The sequence below is a fragment of the Leucopleurus acutus genome (assembly GCF_964270905.1).
Source record: "Leucopleurus acutus genome assembly, chromosome: 12".
In the NCBI taxonomy this organism is placed as follows: domain Eukaryota; kingdom Metazoa; phylum Chordata; class Mammalia; order Artiodactyla; family Delphinidae; genus Leucopleurus; species Leucopleurus acutus.
Window position 1 is genome coordinate 33527565 of NC_139154.1, and position 18739 is coordinate 33546303.

The window sequence follows — 18739 nt, forward strand, 5'->3', positions numbered from 1 at the left end:
TAACACTTAAGGTTTTCAATTTTTTTTCCTCAAAAACTTCAAAGCTTATATGAAAATAAGCTTTGAATTCTAGAATAAATTAAATTTTACTGGTAAATTAAAAAGCACTGAATTCTAGAATAAATTAAATTTTAATGGTAAGTTATCTAATTATGGATCAGAATAAAACAGCATACATATAAGTGTGAAATAAAGGGAGCTACAAAAATAAAGTTTATATTAAAATATTTTAATTTACAAATGGATTTGTTACAGAGAGTGCAAAAACTACACTATGAACAGCTTACAAAGTATATAAAACAAAGAGATCCAAGAATTTTTAAACTGTTAAATACTCAGGGAGTCCAAATCCTTCACTTAAAAAGATTTAAACCCTTGTTGTTCAAAGAAACATATTACACATACCATGTAAAACTAGACTGAAAGAAATAAACAGAACTGTATTATACGTAAACAATAACTTCAGACAACAGAGTAATGCTACAAGCCCCATCCAGTATATTTGAATGAAATTCTGAAGTCTGGACCCATTAAACATTTTAAATTAATGTAAAGGCCTAAGTGAAAAGGGGGGAAAAAGCATGTATGGATAACAAGAAAAAAAACAAAAAGGAAAAAGTAAAGTCAAACAGAAAAACACATAGGTATAAACTGAAATTGAAGGGAGCTAAAAGAGATTAAAATACATACTTTCTAACTTAATTACTCACCTACTCCTTATTGCCAACACTAGCAACTAACATGGCAAACCCATTTATAATAGCCTGCTCCGTGGACGGTGTCAAATTCTAAACACGGGCAACATACATGCAAGTAGCACTTTCCTCCTGATCACTTACTGTAAAAGAGCAACAAAATCAACTGTATCCAACTGTGTGTCTCTAAGGCTGCACCTTCCAACAGAATTTTCTATGACCACAGAAATCTTCTCTGTCTGCACTGCCCAGTACAGTAGCCACCAGCCACCTGTGGCTATCGAGCACGTGCCATGTGGCCAGTGTGGCTGGACAACTGAGCTTTAGATGTCAATTAATTTCAATCTACAGGCCACATGTGGCTAAGGGCGCCATACTGGACAGGGTCTGAAGCCTTAAAAGTTAACTTCACAGACTGCCGTTGCCTTTCAGAAAAAGAAACAATTTCCTTTGACCAAATATGAATCTACTAGCCTTTCGATTTAAAAGACTTGTTTACGCAGGGATACACAAGTTACCTGTTTTCAATAATCTAACCAGATTTTCCTTCTTTTTCCAGATTCAAAACATACAGCTCCTTTGTTCAGATATTAAAGACGGTATCGCTTTGAACCTGTCATCTGTATGAGATTTTATAAATAGGGTCATGATGGTATAAAAATTGCTTTTTTTTGATATACCATCAAAATATTTTTTGATACACCATCAAAATATTTTACTCCTCTTATAAAAATTAAAATCAAAACACCAAGAACCTGGAGTACTGCAGTACAGAAGGGAGGGGGAAATCAACACAGGTGGCACCAGTGGAAATTGAGGGAAGACACTGGGTCAAAACAGAGTGGGTGACCCATGAGTCAAACACGGAAGATGCAAGATAGAATGAGATTTGGAAAAAAGCTAATCGACTAGTTACAAGTCCATCATTCCTTGTACAGAACTCTTGGAGCCACATGTACGTCAGAATTCAGAGACATAGTGCACCACCGATATCACGGAACACCCCCAGCGGGATTGGCCAGCAAGATCTGCGGTACCCGGCCCCTGGTGTTCAACCAAGTAAGCGCTGCACACGTCTACTTTCCAGTGAACATCTCTGGCCCAGACCTCCACACCAGCTCCCCAGCATCGATGAACTGCCTCACAGACACCCTAAAGTCAACAGGCACTTATTCAGCAAATACCCAGAGTGTTTACTACATATGAAGCACTGTTTTAGGTGACTATATACCTGTTTGAAACGCTTATCCCCTAGACATGCTCCCCACCTCCAGGGTTCTCTACACTCAGAAAACAGTGCTTCCATCTACCTGACCGTTCACACCAGGAACCTGGAGTCCTCCTGATATCCTTTTTCCCATCAATCACTAAATCCTTCCAAATGTACCTTCTAAATCTCCCTCCAATGTGTCAGACTCACTCCGACGCTCCACTGCTGCCACTCCTAGATAAGCCAGTAGTCCTTACCTGGAGGTGGTTATGCCCCCGAGGGACCTGTGAAAATATCTAGAAGCATCCATGGTTGTCACAACTTGGGGAGGAGGTACTACTGGCATCTAGTGGGCGGGGGCCAGGGAAGCCGCTCAACATCCTACAGTGCACAGGCCAGTCCCACGCATCCAAGAATGGTCCAGCCTAAACTGTCAATAGCGCTGAGATTGAGAAACCCTGCTCTAAGTAAGCAGAAGAGTGCTGCACACCAAGGTTTTATTTTTGTATTTATGACAGTTCTTGGAAAAGTGATCACAATTTACAATAATTTTTAACAATTATTATTAAAAATAATAATTTTAATGTAATAAAATTCTACTTGACCCAATTCTATTATGTTGGAATACGTATTATATGTGAATAAAGCGAACACTTACTTGTGCATGTTCTCCACTCCTATTATGATCATGATACAGTAGGAAATTCCACTTTGTACAAGAAAATGTAAGGCATACCTGTGAAAAGTAAGAACACTGTTAGAAGAGCCCACGCACAAACATCAAACTGAAATAATTCAGGCTAAAAAGTGCTTATATATAACACACGACACTGCCAGATAAAAAAGAGGGAGCAAACCTCCAAAGCCTAAAATTCTGTGGATACCCCAGAGAGGGAGTCCCATCCCACAAGCCCCACAAGAGCTGGAAAAATAAGACAAAACCCCATAAAGCCACACTTGGGGTCCTAGCATTCCACGTTTACCAGCTACCTGAAAGCTCTATGGGGTCCTGAGGCTCAAGGTTTACAGCTTTTTCTGTAACTCAGGAACAGGGATGAAAAGGAGTAAGAAACCTGGATTTCAGAATAGTCCCGACAGAACATCAGCTTTTGGCTTACCCAAACTAACTCCGCCAATACAGCTCTGTATCTGCAGTTATCTTTTCAAGTATTACTTACAAAATAGCAAAAAATACTAAATATTAGAAATCACTTAAAAGCAGGTACACTCTAATTTATTTATTCTGAAAACATGATGGTTCAAGTCAAATAAGCTTCCTTACACAAATGCAGTCAGTCCTTAATGTGCAGTAATCTATCTACAAAACGTTCTCACTGAGATGACACAGTTTCTTCTAACGTTCTAACGTAGAAATCTACCATTAAATGAGAGAACTAACTTATCCATTCATGTCACAAAATTCAGGCAAAACATGACTCAGTTCTCTGGTTTTAAAATCCACCCAAATTATCCCTAAGATTATGCATACATGTGCGCACACACACACAAACACAAAATTTCCATTTTCTTTCCCCTTTGATGGCATGAATAATGTATGAAAAAATTTTCAAATCATTGTATACAATTAAAAGTATCAATAAGTATCTTAAGCTATGATTAAAATTACTTTCTAACCTAATCATCATAGAATAACAGGCACCTCCAATGTGGAAAAGCTACTTAATTTTTTTTCATTTTCCATAGAAATATTACAAATAAGAAGTAGGCTCCAAGGCAGGCCCATAGAAAAAACTTATTTTACTCACTGTACAAAGAATGTCTGTCAGTCTGCCTACTTGTCTCTTCCTCTACCTAACACACACACACACACACACACACACACACACACACACACACACACACACACACACACGGGAACAATGTTGGCCTGGAATGCTACTATGTAACCAAAGGACCAGGAGGCAGCAGAAAAACATATTTGTGTATAAACTGAAACAGAAAGAAGCTAAGAAAACATGATTAAAACGCACACTTTTCAAATTAATTACCAGCTCCTATTTATTGCCAGCACTAATGGAGTTCACGTGAAAATGCTGAAGTGGCCTGCTGGACACCTGCAAGGGCTTTATTAATTAGAATAGAACTCATTAACGATAAATGTCTTAAATGAAAAAAGATTCTGAAGACTCTTGGGGAAGTATCTTTCCTTTCCTACTGAATAAATTTCCTTGGAACATGAGGGATATATGACAACTTAGAAGCTAAAAGTTCTATGTTTCAAATAGCGAAGTGGTTCCCTCTATCACTTTGAGACGCCCACTCCCCAGGCATCGCCATTCAGATGACAAGCTTGGCGATCTTCTGGAGTGCAATGTGACACTCTGCCAGTTGTACAAGCCTTTGTTCCTGGGATAATATAAGTCTATCTGTACAGAGTGGACCCGCATTGCCCTCTATTTCACTGGCCTCCACAACGGGCATCAGGTTGCCTGTACACTCAACCATAGCACTGGTGACTTTCCTCGTAATTTCCCATCCACAGCTACTCTACTTGCCCTTATTAGAAAAATGAGCATAATAAGTGTACAGTAGCTACCTAGCACTTTTCAGGATTAAAAGATAACACATGAAAAGTGTTGACTGGCTTATGTGGCACACAGTACGCTTTCAAATATTATTAGGGAGGTAAAAATGCAAGCAAGAAGGTATCTTAGAAGTTTATTATAATCCAGCCCTCATCATTTTAGAGTTGAGGAAACAAAGTCCTAACATATACCCAGTTAGTACCCTAAGTGACATTGAGACTCAAGTTGTTTCCTCCTGGGCAACTGATCCACTGGCTGATTCTTCACAGGGTGAGCTGGAGTGGAACCCCATGGACTGTGTATCACAATCTTCCAAACAAAACAATCCTTTATCCCCAAACTTCAGTTTGTTTTTAGATATCACATTCTACATATGTTGAATTTCAAATCACACAAAACGCAGGTAAAAAATTTATTTTTAGCAAAAAAAGAGTTTTAAAAAGGTTGAGAAACACCTCTTCGATTGTTCCACTGATCTTTACGAATGTCCATTTTCCGAAAGGCACAGTACTGGCCACTGGGAATAAAGAGTCAGGGGATACAGTCTCTGTCCTCAGAGACCTTCCAGTCTAGAGAGAAAGACATACTTTAATACTGTATGATAAACTGAGGAAGAGACTGGATAAACATAAACATTTCTAATCTGGACCACCGACTGGACAATGGTACCAACAGACCACAGTCACAATAACGGTCTTGACCCTGAGTAACCCTCCCTGCTCACGAGGAGCTGGCTACTGTGCTGAGCCCCTTTCTGAAGTATTACATCTTTTAGTCATCACAACCATCACTGGTTCCATTTTACAGATGAGAGAAGTGGTACTAAAGAGGCTGAATAACATGTTTAGTCACACGGCTGCCGCCGAGGCACCCAGGGTGGAACCCAGGTCTGCCTGGATTCAGAGTCTAAGCTCCAGTCTGTTACTCTACACTGCTGTCATATAGCTAAATAAGAAAATAAAAGTATAAAGTAATTCTCAGTTAACAGAAACTTATAAATGATGGTTCAAAAAAAAAAAAGCTGAGGCCAAATACAAGTAGGTAAAATAGCCAATTATATCTAGACAACTCACTAGCATGTCTTCCAAAAGAGACGTCACAATCCACAGGAAACAGGACCACCTTTGAGCGTAAAAAACAAAGTGCTAAAATGCAAATCAGAAGGATACGCTACTTCCCTACTCATTCCGTCAGCAGAGTTACCTTTTACCCGGCACAGAGGCACGAACAAACTCTCTTCCAAACGAAAGGAATATAAAAATTTTCTCCTCCAAGAAAAGAATAGAGAACTCTATTTAAAAAAAAAAAAAAAAAAATATCCAGGGCTTCCCTGGTAGCGCAGTGGTTGAGAGTCTGCCTGCCGATGCAGGGGACACGGGTTCGTGTCCCGGTCCGGGAGGATCCCACATGCCACGGAGTGGCTGGGCCCGTGGGCCATGGCTGCTGAGCCTGCGTGTCTGGAGCCTGTGCTCTGCGACGGGAGAGGCCACAGCAGTGACAGGCCCGTGTACCGCAAAAAAAAAAAAAAAAAAAAAAAAATCCTGGCTATCACATATAATTTGAAATACTTAGGACCACCTGACATTAAGGTGGGTTCCTCGGGACACTGTGATAAAGCATGTGAGAAGCCTTCACAGCAAGAAAGCACCCCGTCGGTAAAGACCTCCCCTCTGGCAGTGCTCCGAGTCACACGGCCCCAGGAAACACAGCTCACATCTCAGTCTTCTACTCTGTGTCCACAGACTGCAACGTGAAGGGTGTCCCGGAGTTGGCCACTCTGGACGGCAAGCCTTCCCCGACCCCTCCTCAAAATATGCTGCCGAAATACACACTGAACACCAAGTATGTACGGGTGAAATGTGTAGACTGGGATCTGCTTGAAAATATTCCAGAAAAATAAGTTGGGGAAAGAATTTTAATAATCGCTGAAGCTGGACAATGGATATAGGAGGGCTCATTATATTATTTTCTGTACTTTTGTATTCGAAAGGCTCCACAACACAAAGGTAAATACACACACACACACACACACACACACACACTACCCCCATGACATGATTTACAAGAAGTTTAAATAGAATCACCTGAGAAACCTCAGAAAACTTTGATGACATAAATTTGATGTTATGAAGGAAGTGGAGAAACCATGCCTAGATCTGATGTAAGAGATCCCACTGAGACCCCAAGGACTCCGCACACACCCACCACTGGCAGGCCTGTCAGAGGACTGGTCACAGGGCAACATGGCAGAGACTGAATAAATTATCTCGGATTTTTCGTGAGTTTCTAGGACACATGTGCAATTGCCAGAGGCAAAAACTAGATTCAGAAATACCAGTACATTTCAACCCTCCCAAGAATCAAAAGAAACCTCCTAGGACAAATGCAGAGGCACTGTCAAAGTCCAACAGCCTGCACCCCACGACAGAAGCTGCTAAACCACAGATCAAGTGACCGCATTTCCATCCTCTCAGGGAATTTCCATGTCCAGCAACGGTCTGCTGAACAGCAGACCTAGAAAGCCTTCTCTGGGACGGTGTAAACATAGCAAATGAGCAAGCGGCATAAGCTCTCACTTAAGAGGGAAAATTCGGGAGAAATCACAGAGCAGAGGGTCCTCCCGCTGAGCGTCTCTGCTGTTTCTGGAGACACCGTGCGCTTCTGCTGATTCCCTCTGTCACATACAACCACCGTCACCTGGGACGAACAGGAAGTGACAGTGTTTCTGTACTGCTTCACAGCCCTGACGATTAAGAAGGGAGCTAAGTGAAGGAAACACACATACACACAGCATCTGAAGGGCCATAAATAAAAGCTTTCCATGCTAAATAATTCTTCCCCGCCAAAACCAACCAAACAAGAAACCTCTTTTGGCTAATGGCAGAATCTAAAAAATGGTAATAGAGTTCTATCAATGGGCTTTACCAGACTCTTAAAAGCCACTTGCACAGAAAGAAAAAAGCTATTTTAAATGGTTCATTTGTCTTGGCATAAAAGACCTGCAAAACAGGTGAAAGAGCTACTCATGGCAGAATAAAATGTCTTTATATCCTTTTCTTCATCTGTCCTTTTTCATAAGTTATAAATAATAATAAATTGCCCTCTGAACCCCAACTGAAGAGACAGAGCCCACTCTCCACCCTTTTTTTTGTATTAAAAATAAAAATATAAAACTTTTTAGTAGCTATAAGAACAAAACTCTACATAATGTATCCTTCTACACACTCAATTCACAAAGATGTCCAAAGTCTTCATTAAATATGATCAAACTAATTACTTACCATCCAAAGCAAAAAAGTGCAAGATAAAGGCCCAAAAGGGTAGCAACGACATGTCTTATAAAAGAGCTAGTTTTGCTTGAATGTAGGTAAGTTCGAAACCAAATGGCTGCTAGCAAGGCAAAGACTTGGCACACTACAAAGTTGACCTGTAAAGAAAAATTAAAATTTCATATTAGCAACACAGACTTGAATTTTTCGTTTGATGTTACATTTAAATTCTCAGGACAAAAACACCAAGGTTACAGAAAATTAAGATCTCCCAGTTTACTAAAGAAACAAAACAAAAATCGGGGTGTCTTCCCAGAGGTGACAGCCTCAAGTTCAAAGTGAAGGGCTGACGCACACCTGGGTGCTACACGTGGCAGGGACACTGGCGCCCAGCGTGGGGAGAGGCCTGGGGGGTGGGGGGGGCCCTGGAAGACACAGGGATGCAGACACAGAAATGGAAAGCATGGGGTACCCTATGGTTTGAGAGAAAGAGAAACTTATTTTAATGACTTGGGCGACCCTGTAACTGGTGGAAAAGAAGAGCTCTGAGTTTCTCCAAAACTCCTCGGGGTCAGGATCTGGTGAAGATCCCCGAGAGTCTGTAGAACGCACCCTCTTCCATTTGGAGCTCCGTACCATCCCTGGCGAGGGAGTCAAGGGGATGCTGCTGGTCTGAAACCACCACTGAAAGGAACCAAATGTCTCAGCTCTGGGGGCCTCAAGCACTGGTCCAGGAGGCAAGTACGTTAATAAGAGAAAGCCATGAGGGATAGCATTCACCCCCAAGCCCGCCAAGGCAAGTTCTTGAATGTCCTCATAACTCACCAGGAACGACATCGTTCTCAATTTTCAGGAATGCATACAAGCTGGTAATAGTGCAGCCGCTCTTTTCTCTCCCTTAACATTACTTTTGCCCTTGCAAAATGATAAAATAAAAAACTACAAGTAAGACTCTCCTGTGGAGTTTAAAGACTCAAGAAAAACCTGCATTTCTATCTCTTATGAAGTAGATTCTCACAGAACGTTAAGGTACACATACCTTAGAATCTACAAATACAAGAAAAATACATTTGACATTCGGAACTTGTAAGAAACACATTTAACAACAAAATCACTGTTGCAGGGACCTAAATGAGGAACAAATCACACCATCTACATGTCGATGCTGCCACAGATCCACAGAGATATCTCTGCCTAAAGACACAGACAACTATGTGCTTTTTCTTGCATTACAAGGAGAAGAACAGTTGAACATTGTTGTACATTGTCTGAGAGACCATTGTTCTTTGAAACAGCTAGACTTAATACAAGCAAAATGTCATTCCAACAGGTTCTAAGCACTTTTTCTCTCCTAAAGGGTTCCAACAATATTTTTTTAATTAAGCAAAAAGTAGATATACCAGAAAAATGAATATTGACATTAATAACTACTCACATCTACAAAACTTCTTACAGTTTAAAAACTTTCAAATATCTCATAACTAAACAAAAAGGTACGGAGCACCTACTCTGGGCAAAGCATGGGAAATCAAAAGGCGCATAAGCCCTGCGCTAGCCCTGGATGGCTTTAGAATCTAATGGAAAAAGCAGGGAGACGCAAGAGGGAGGAGATATGGGAACATATGTGTATGTATAACTGATTCACTTTGTTATAAAGCAGAAACTAACACGCCACTGTAAAGCAATTATACTCCAATAAAGATGTTAAAATAAATAAATAAAAATAAAAGCAAACACACGCACCAGGAACTTCAACTCAGTTATTAAAGACTATACAGAAAGTGCTTTGAGGACACCCCAAAGGAAACAGCATGAAGGGCTGACTGTCACAAAGTTGGGGACATAAGACCTAATGACAGCTGATCTCCACTAACATCCAAGGAGTCACTCCCTCCCTCTCCCTCCTCCTCTCTCTCTCTTTTCCTATTTGTCTAACATAAAACAAAGTGTGAACGAATACAGAAGCATTCTAGAACCACTGACATACAGAATTTTGTATCTTTGTAAACATCCATTTCAACGTTGTCGTCTTACAGAAAATGAGACCAGATCTCACTCCAGACACTGAATCCAAATCTTTGGGGGCAGGCGCAGAAGTCGATAATTCAAAAAGAACAACACAGGTCCCAATAATCCTCCAGGTATGAGAACCACGGTGTTGGAAAATTAGAGAAAGGGCATTTTCAGCAAAAACAAAACAAAAACAAAAAACCCCAACGGGAAGGAAGCACTGCGGCTTGAAAATGCAAGGCAGCAGGGTGTAGTGGGGACAGCGGGAGATGACGTCAGGATGGGGGTGGGTTCAGAGAGAGGGGGGCTTTGCACGTCCTGCGGAGGCGTTTATAGTTGAGCCCGTAAGTGATGGAAAAACACCGACAAGGACTTCCCTGGTAGTGCAGTGGTTAAGAATCCGCCTGCCAAATTCAGGGGACATGGGTTCGAGCCCTGGTCAGGAAGATCCCACATGCCGCAGAGCAGCTAAGCCCGTGCGCCGCAACTACTGAGCCTGCGCTCTAGAGCCCGCGAGCCACAACTACTGAGCCCATGTGCCACAACTACTGAAGCCCGTGCGCCTAGAGCCTGTGCTCCGCAACAAGAGAAGCCACCACAGTGAGAAGCCCGAGCACCGCAACAAGAGTAGCCCCAGCTCGCTGCAACTAGAGAAAGCCCGCGTCCAGCAAATAAGACCCAATGCAGCCAAAAATAAAATTAATTAATTAATTAATTTAAAAAACAAAAAACACCGACAACATGTGACCCAAGCTCTGCTTTCGCAGAAGAAGGACCAGAATAAGGAGTGTGTAGCAACAGGGTGCAGGCCGCTGCTGTCCCAGCCTCCTTGAGAAAGGAGGGCGTGAAGTGGCAAGGAGACAGAGAGGAAGGAGCCAGCTCGAAGGACACTCAGGCCACAGAGCCATTGGGACTGTCCACTGGACCAGGGCCTGAAGGAAGAGGAAAGGCCGTGAGTCATCAGTGGATGATGACATGAACCAATGCGGGGAGGCGTGGGTCCTAGGGGAGAAAGACTCCCCCCCACCTCGAGCACGCTCAGTTTGAGAGTTTGCAGGGGGCAAGCATGCTCGCTCAGACGACATCTGCGAGACGGGTCTGGAGCCAGCAGAGCGGATGCGAGTCTGGGAGTGATGGACACGGCGGAAGGAGAGCTGTGGACAGACAAGGGGGCCCAGGGCAGAACCCCACAGCAGGCAAGTCACAGCCGGGCCAAGTCACAGCAGCAAGAACGGGCACACTGTGTGTGGGCGGGGCCAGAGGAGGCTCAAGAGGCCATGGTCACGGTCAGGTCACAGGGCACAAGATCCAAGACAAGCCACCTACCTTGGCAACTGCACCTTTATCAGTGAGCTTGGCGAGAGCATGTCCAGAGCAGAAAGCCACATTTCACAAATGAGGAAGCCGAGTCCCCGTGTTTAGGTAACCCGTCCAAATTAACACTGCCTACGAATAATTCACACGTTACCCACTAGCGGCCAGGACAGCTGCGCAGGAGACGCAAGATGCATGAAGCGGGACCCTGCCCTGAAAGCACGCAGAGCTAGGGCACAACTGAAGTGCCAGGGGGAGAGCCCCGGGAGCAGGTGCAGTCAAGTACCCTGGCCTGGGGGAGCACCCAGAGGCACAGCGGGAATCCGGGCCTTGCAACTGGGCTGCAAAGGAGAAGAAGGATTCGGCCAGTCAGACAACGGCGGCAACTCGAGGAGGAGGGGGCAGCAATTCATATCAGGAAAAAAAACCCTGTAGGATACGCAGGTGGGGAAATGCAGACTGTTACTTTACATAGGAAACACCAGAATGGGCACTCACCCAGATGTACAAATAGCTGTTGTGAAAGGTCTTAAAGGTAAAACTTTCCCATATCTTAGTCATTCTTTCATGGGCGGGGTAGGGCTGGGGAGGCAAATGCATACTGCAGACGGAAATAGAGCAAGAGAGAACTAACAGACCTACCAGGCGTGGACATCCATCACATCACGGGCTGGCCCTTTCCACGACTTCCCACCTTTAATCCTTGAAGCAAGGTGCTACTTCCCGGGGTTTACGCGGCCAGCTCAAGGTCACTTACAACACAAGTGAGTATCCCAGGCTCTAACCCAGGTCTGAGTCTAGGCTGTTCAACGGCTGCCTCTCTACTTCTAGAGAAGGTCTGAAGGTCCAACCTGATTGCTACAGACAAGACCATATAGAGAATTCGCGATCCGCAAAGCATGTCCCTCCTAGCTAACAAAAGGCCACCGAACAAAGGGCTACTTCCCACACCTAATATGCACAATAAAAGGGAAGCCGTGTTGAGCTTGCGTACATTTGTTTTGGTTTGTTACAGGTCAACCCTTCGTACAAGCTTTCTTCCAAATGGAAAGAAATACAGACCCAAAAGACTTTATGTTCTTTTCTTCAACACCATTTTGTTGAAAATACACCTATACAAGTGACCTGATGTACCCTCAGAGAACTGCCCCCAGAAATGTGGGAGCGGGGGTGGGAGGGGAGGCAGGGCGCAGGAAGCGGAAAGAAACGAGGGTGGAAAATCTAGCTAATTTAAGATTTTTTTAATTAAAAATTTAACTTTTGTGAAAAGCTGCACAGAGAAGTACCTGTGAAAGCACCTGTTGGAGGCAAACCAGAGGATGCCCTCTGAGGAGCACGTTCCACGTGAGGTGGTGAGAGAAGAGTTTTCTTCGACACCAAATGACGTGGTTCAACCTCACAATTAAGTCAGCGTCCAGGCGTGCAGGGTGAAAGCCTGCTGCTCAGGAATTTATGCCACTCCAAAGAAACAGCAACGAGATTCACTTATGTTTAAGGATATTCAAAGAAATTATTAATAATACCCCCAAACAAATTTGCAAAAGCATTTAGGGAGGGAAGCGTCCAAGACAGTGACATGGGAGGCGTGTCAGCTCACCTCCTTCCACGGACATACCAAACCAACAGCTACACCTCTTATGAAAAACTGCATAAACTGCCACACATGCCATGCGACAGTTAATCACCACCACATCAGAACTAAGCATTCTATAATAAGCCAACAACTGGCTTATAATAAGTTGAGAGTGAAAAAACTTAAATTTCAAGGCAGCTCAAGACGAACAAATACCATACGATATCACTTATATGTGGAATCTAAAATATGACAAGTGAACTTATCTACGAAACAGACGTGTGGTTGCCAAGGGGGCGAGGGGAGTTTGGGATTAGCAGATGCAAACTGTTATATATAGGATCGATAAACAACAATGTCCTACTGTACAGCACAGGAACTATATTCAATACCTCGTGTTAAACCACAATGGAAAAGAATATGAAAAAGAATGTATATATATGTATAACTGAATCACTTTGCTGTACAGCAGAAATTAACACAACATTGTAAATCAACTATACTTCAATAAAATTTTAAAAAGATGAAGTGCAATACTCAACAAATTAACAGAAGTACCCCCAAATCAGCTGCTGCCTCCATCTCTATCAATGGAACACAGATTACATCTAATGTTACTTTTCTATTAGTATAAATGGCTTTTGGGTAGCATACTTACATTCTTAGCCAGTGGCTGCTAAGGTAAACAGGCAGTCTCTGGGAGACCCTGCATGGGCGGAGCTGGGGGAATGAGGCACACAGCCCGGGGCCAAGGATCCTAGGGGTTCTCAAGGCCCCACAGATACAACCTTTAGCATCCTCAGCACTGTGCTTGCATCTACCAGTGTAAGTCCTGCTGTGTAATAACCACCTGCATAGCTGATTAGAAATAGAGTTTTGAATACTAGCCCCAGAATTCTTATTCCCCTGGTCTGAAACAGAACCTTGAGTTCTTTTTTTTAATTCCGCAGGCAAAACTCGTGTGCTTTATGTTTGAGAAATGTGTCCTCATCAACCAACCTCAAAGTCAAGTAGCTACAAGGGGGCCCAAAGGCAAGGCAAAGAACCACTCGTATCTTCAGGAAATAATATAAATTAAATCCATATAAGATACCATTATGTATCGACCAGACTGACAAACTTTTTAAGTCTAACAATACCAAGTAGACCACGGTGTGGAGCAATGGGATCTCACACACGCTAACACAACCACTTGGGGAAACAGCTCAGCACCTTCTTACAGGACTAAAGATATTTACACCCTAGGACTCAGCCACTCCACTACTTAGAGGTATAACATGGGGATCAGGAGACATGTTCAAGAATGTTCAAAACTGTGCTGTTCATAATAGCCATATGCTAGAAAACACCCAGTGCCCATTAACAGTAAAACGGCTAAATATATGGTGGTGTATTCATACAACAGGCAACACACAGAACAATGAAAATGAAAAATTACAGCTTCTTACAGCATATGGACTAAACTCAACACACAACGCTGTATGAAAGAAGCCATACGTCTCTTGAATTTAACTCAGAGGAACACATACAACATAAAAACATATGTTTATAAAAAAGTTCCCCCAAACAAGCAATAAACCATACTGTTTGGGGATGCCCACATGAGTGGTAAAACTATAAAGAGCATGAAATGAATATCACTGAAGTCAGCAAAGTGATAATCTACGGAGGAAGGGAAGAGGTCACAGTGAGAGGCGTACAGTGGGCTTTTGTGTGCAGGCGATCATCTGTTTCTTGCCCAGGGTGGTTACAGAGATATTGGCTTTTTAATTTTTTGTTAAACTTTATGTAATAGCTGTGGTAACATTAGGTGTCTGTAATAAACAGACACACAAAAAAGTATGCAATGGCTCCCACAAAACTGAAGTTCAGGTAACAGTCTAGAGCAGATATTCCTGGGCAGTGGGCAGCCGTCCTGCGCAGATGATTTCGGGGTCCTGGCTCCGCTTTGTGATGCCATCACCCAGAACTTCATCATGGCTGCATCCGGCCTTCAGAAGGGAAACGTGAGAGGATGGAAAAGGCACACTTGTTTCTAAAGCGCCCTCGCCTGAAAATGGGACGCGGACCATTGTCACTCATACTCACACACAGCTAGTCACAGAGCCCGCCCCCTGCAAGGCTGACCAGGAAACGTGCCAGGACAGGAAAAAAACTGACTTCTGGGGAGGAGCTAGCAGTCTCTACCACACCATTCTCTGGAAGGAAACCCCAGTAACTGGTAACAGTGGCTGCCCTTCAGGGTACAGGACAGAGGTAAAGGGAGACTTATTTGTCATTGTACAGCCCTGTCCAGCTTTTTATTTTGCACCATGGACATGTATTATCTACCCCCAAATAAATGTTTTAAAAGTAATTCATGCTGGGACTTCCCTGGTGGTGCAGTGGTTGGGAATCCGCCTGCCAAAGCAGAGGACACGGGTTCGATCCCTGCTCTGGAAAGATCCCACATGCCGCAGAGCAACTAAGCCCATGTGCCACAACTACTAAGCCTGCGCTCTAGAGCCCGCGGGCCCCAACTACTGAGCTCGCGTGCCGCAGCTACTGAAGTCCGCACGCTTAGAGCCCGTGCTCCGCAACAAGAGAAGCCACTGCAATGAGAAGCCCACGCACTGCAATGAAAAGTAGCCCCCGCTCGCCACAACTAGAGAAAGCCCGCGCGCAGCGACGAAGACCCAACGCAGCCAAAAATAAATAAATAAAATTGATTCTTTAAATAAATAAAGTAATTCATGCTTCTTTTCAAATTTCCAAACCAAAAATTGAGCACCAGGATTTAAGATTGTAATTATCTCATCTCCCTACACTGAGTCTGCATTGCTAGCTTCATCCTCCTAAATTTAACACAACGGCAGCCAGGTCTTACAGCATATAAGCATTTTCAAACATGATTAGGCCACTGCCACAGAAAAACAACTCTTTCAAGCATAGGGTAAATTAAACTCCACTCCTACGAGAAGCAACTTTGGTAAATTAAACTCATTTAATTCAACAACCACAACCTCCCCATAAATAGTAAAAGTGAATCCCAACCAAAACTTTGGGAAACAAGTCTTTATAAACTGCCATGAAAATCTACAGATTCGCCAGAAGAATAACATTCTGCACAAAATTCAAATTGGACACATGAACAGAATTCTTCACTGCATCCTCGTCTATCTTACCATTCTACCCAATTGGCTTGTTTCCTCCAAGGACCCGTATCTTAGTTAACGGGATCACCCCACTCCTCGAATAGAAACTATGGAACCTGTACTCATACTTTGGGGCTTCCAGAACACTTTTTAAATCAGTTCTATACAGCACTTGTCACTTACTGGACTATTAGTCTGACTTTCCCTCTAGGCTGTGAACTTCTCAGGGCTTGGGAACAAATTTTATTCATCTATGAATCCCTACCCATCCCAGACTGCAGTGCCTGGCTCCATCTGTGCTTTTAATTTACTGAAAGAGTGGAGGAAAAAAATATGCTTCAAGAGTTTGCCTAAATAGTATAGAGTATTATGAATATACCAGCTCATACCTTATCTTCTTCCTTAGAGACTTAAGGCCTTAATAATAATTGCTCCAATTAGAAACTCCGTAACAAGAAATAAAAAATAAATATGTAAGCATAAGTATGCATTCTACTCAACATTCTGTAAACGCTATTTAGGTAGAAGAAAGCACAGACACGGCAGATTCTGCACCCATAAAACTCAGAGGTGGGCAAGAAGACACACAAATGAACTATAACAACGGTGGCTGCCAGGCAGGTTGGGAGGCAGAGGGCACGCCTCTTGGGGCTCCATCCTGCCTCCTGAATTACATGGCAACTGCCTACCCGAATCCCACATAAACAAAGCACACTGGGTTTAGCCCGCAAAGCCCCGTGTCCACCAGGACAGGGCCGGCCCTTAGATACAACTTTCCCTCCTCTTCCTTCCCAGACAACAGCACAGAGAGCTGCAAAGTGAGAGCCCAGACATCCCCTAACCTCCTACTCTGTGCTAAATTTGACGACGTTAAAAAGAGCCAGACTCCCGGCTCTGACAGATCCTGAAGTGTATTCTCAGATCATCCACAGAAACCAAAAAGTAGTAAGCTTTCTCAAAGGCACCGAAACAGAAGCAGAAAGCAAGTGATTCAATCAGGACACCACAGATTAAAAGGACACACCTCTTACCTACGAGGTTAATGAGAGTTTATTTAATTTCAGTCTTGCCATCTATATAAGATTCCTGTGAACTAAGAAGGAATTTATTTCTAACTGCTTGTAAAATTAAAAGGTGCTAGATTAATTGCATCCACAACTGCTAAATTATGAAACTCAAGTAAAGGCAATCTACGGAAATAAGCTGAACCCAGATAAAATAAACTCACCACACACACATCCCAAAATATCACACAGAGCACAGACACAAAACAAGGGTTGATCTGCTTCGCATCAACACCTCTTGTCAAACGTACTCTGACAAATGACTGAGGAGCTCATTCCTAAAAAGGATAAAGGGGAAATAAATATAAGAACAAGGAACCATCTCCCCTTTTATTAGGAGCATTTGTGGTGAAAGAGAGAGACTCAATATTTATCTCTTAGGTGTTTACAAACAATATTAGCAAATCAGAAGACTTACTAAAGGGAAAAAGGAAAAGGAGTCTAAATTCACAATGATGCAATAAACAAATGCTAGTACATCCACAGAGAGGATATTACTCAGCAAGAAAAAGGAATGAACTTTTGTGACACTCACAACATAGATGAATCTCAAAATAATTAAACTGAGTAAAAGAATTCAGAAAAATGAAGAGTGCAATTCTATTTGTACAAATTTCTAGAAAATGCAAACTAATCCATAATGACAAAAAGCAGATCCGCGGTTGCCTGGGGATGCAGGGCAGCGAGAAGCAAGAGACAGGAATTACTAGGGGACACGGGGAAACTCTGGGGTGATGGAGACGTGCGTTATCTTTATTGCAGTGGTGGTTTTACGGATGGACGCGTTTGTCGAAACATTCAATTGTACACTCTAAAAAGGCACATTTTATTGTACGTCAATTATACCTCAATAAAGCTGTTTAAATTTTTTAATAAAAATAAATCCACATTGACCATCATTTGGGTTTAACTGCAAACCTTAACAATGTGATTGAGATTACCTTTGCTTTTGGAAAGATATTTCATTTCAGTTATATATCCTGCTTTGTGGACAAGCAATTGACAAGCAATTTTGGAAGGAATACAGATGTGGAATACTTAAACGCCTGTATTTCCTTCCCATTCGTCACTTTCACAGTTTAAAAAGCTAAAAGAATTTTAGTGAAAATTCCCATCACTTCAAGTTTCTCACAGACAGCTTCTGTGACTCAATAAATGTCTGATTTTCAGAAAGAAGGAAAGACCATGCGGTCCGACTTCCTCAACTTAAAGGAGGAAACTGAAGATTCCATCCTCTCCCAGGAATTCATGTCTACACTGCTGACACCTAACTTTGTAATTTTAATCTTGACCTCTCCACGGAGCTGCAGACTCGCCACCTCCTTGAACAATAATAAGTATCCTAAACTCGCTGCAGTCTAAAGCGTACTTAGTCATCCAGGCAACTTCTCCCCCAAATCTACCCATCTCAGCCAGTGCACCAGCACAAATTCAGTGGCTCAACCGAACACCCAGCAAGCACACACTCTTAACACCTTCCACGTCAAATCCGTCCCTAAGTCCTTTTAGCTCTGTCTCCATATTGCATGTGCCATGCATGCCCTGTCTCCATCTCCACTGCTGCCGTCGCTTCTTGCCTGGACGCCCAAGCCCACAGGGGCTCCCTATGTCCCCTCTTGCCTCTCCAAGTCAGGCACCACACTACAGTCATGTGACCATGTCAGTCCTCCTCTTTAAAAAAACACTCCATCCAGCAGACTGCCCATCATGGTCAACATAACATCTTAACTCCTTACTCTGCCCTCAAAGAGCCAGGCCCCCTTTCTAGCCTCATCTACCACTGTTTCTCTCGCTGGCTACCTTTCAAGGCGGGATCTTCCCTAACACACCAAACACACCTCCACCTCAAGGCCCAAGCCTCCCCAGCCCCCATACCTGGAATGCACAAAATGCAGACACTTCACCCTTCACATCAGAACTCAAA

At 43.0% G+C, this 18739-nt stretch overlaps 1 protein-coding gene across 2 annotated transcripts in view; it reads right to left on the minus strand.

Annotated features, from left to right (window-relative positions):
* The window catches only part of MBOAT2 (membrane bound glycerophospholipid O-acyltransferase 2), a 117814-nt gene that overhangs the window by 69505 nt on the left and 29570 nt on the right, over positions 1 to 18739 (minus strand). For both annotated transcript variants that reach the window (XM_082851929.1, XM_082851928.1), the window contains exons 2-3: positions 7733 to 7878; positions 2564 to 2641 (exon numbers count right to left, since the gene is read on the minus strand). In XM_082851929.1, the coding sequence (XP_082708055.1) occupies positions 2564 to 2641; positions 7733 to 7878 (224 nt within the window). The remainder of the gene's footprint in view (positions 1 to 2563; positions 2642 to 7732; positions 7879 to 18739) is intronic.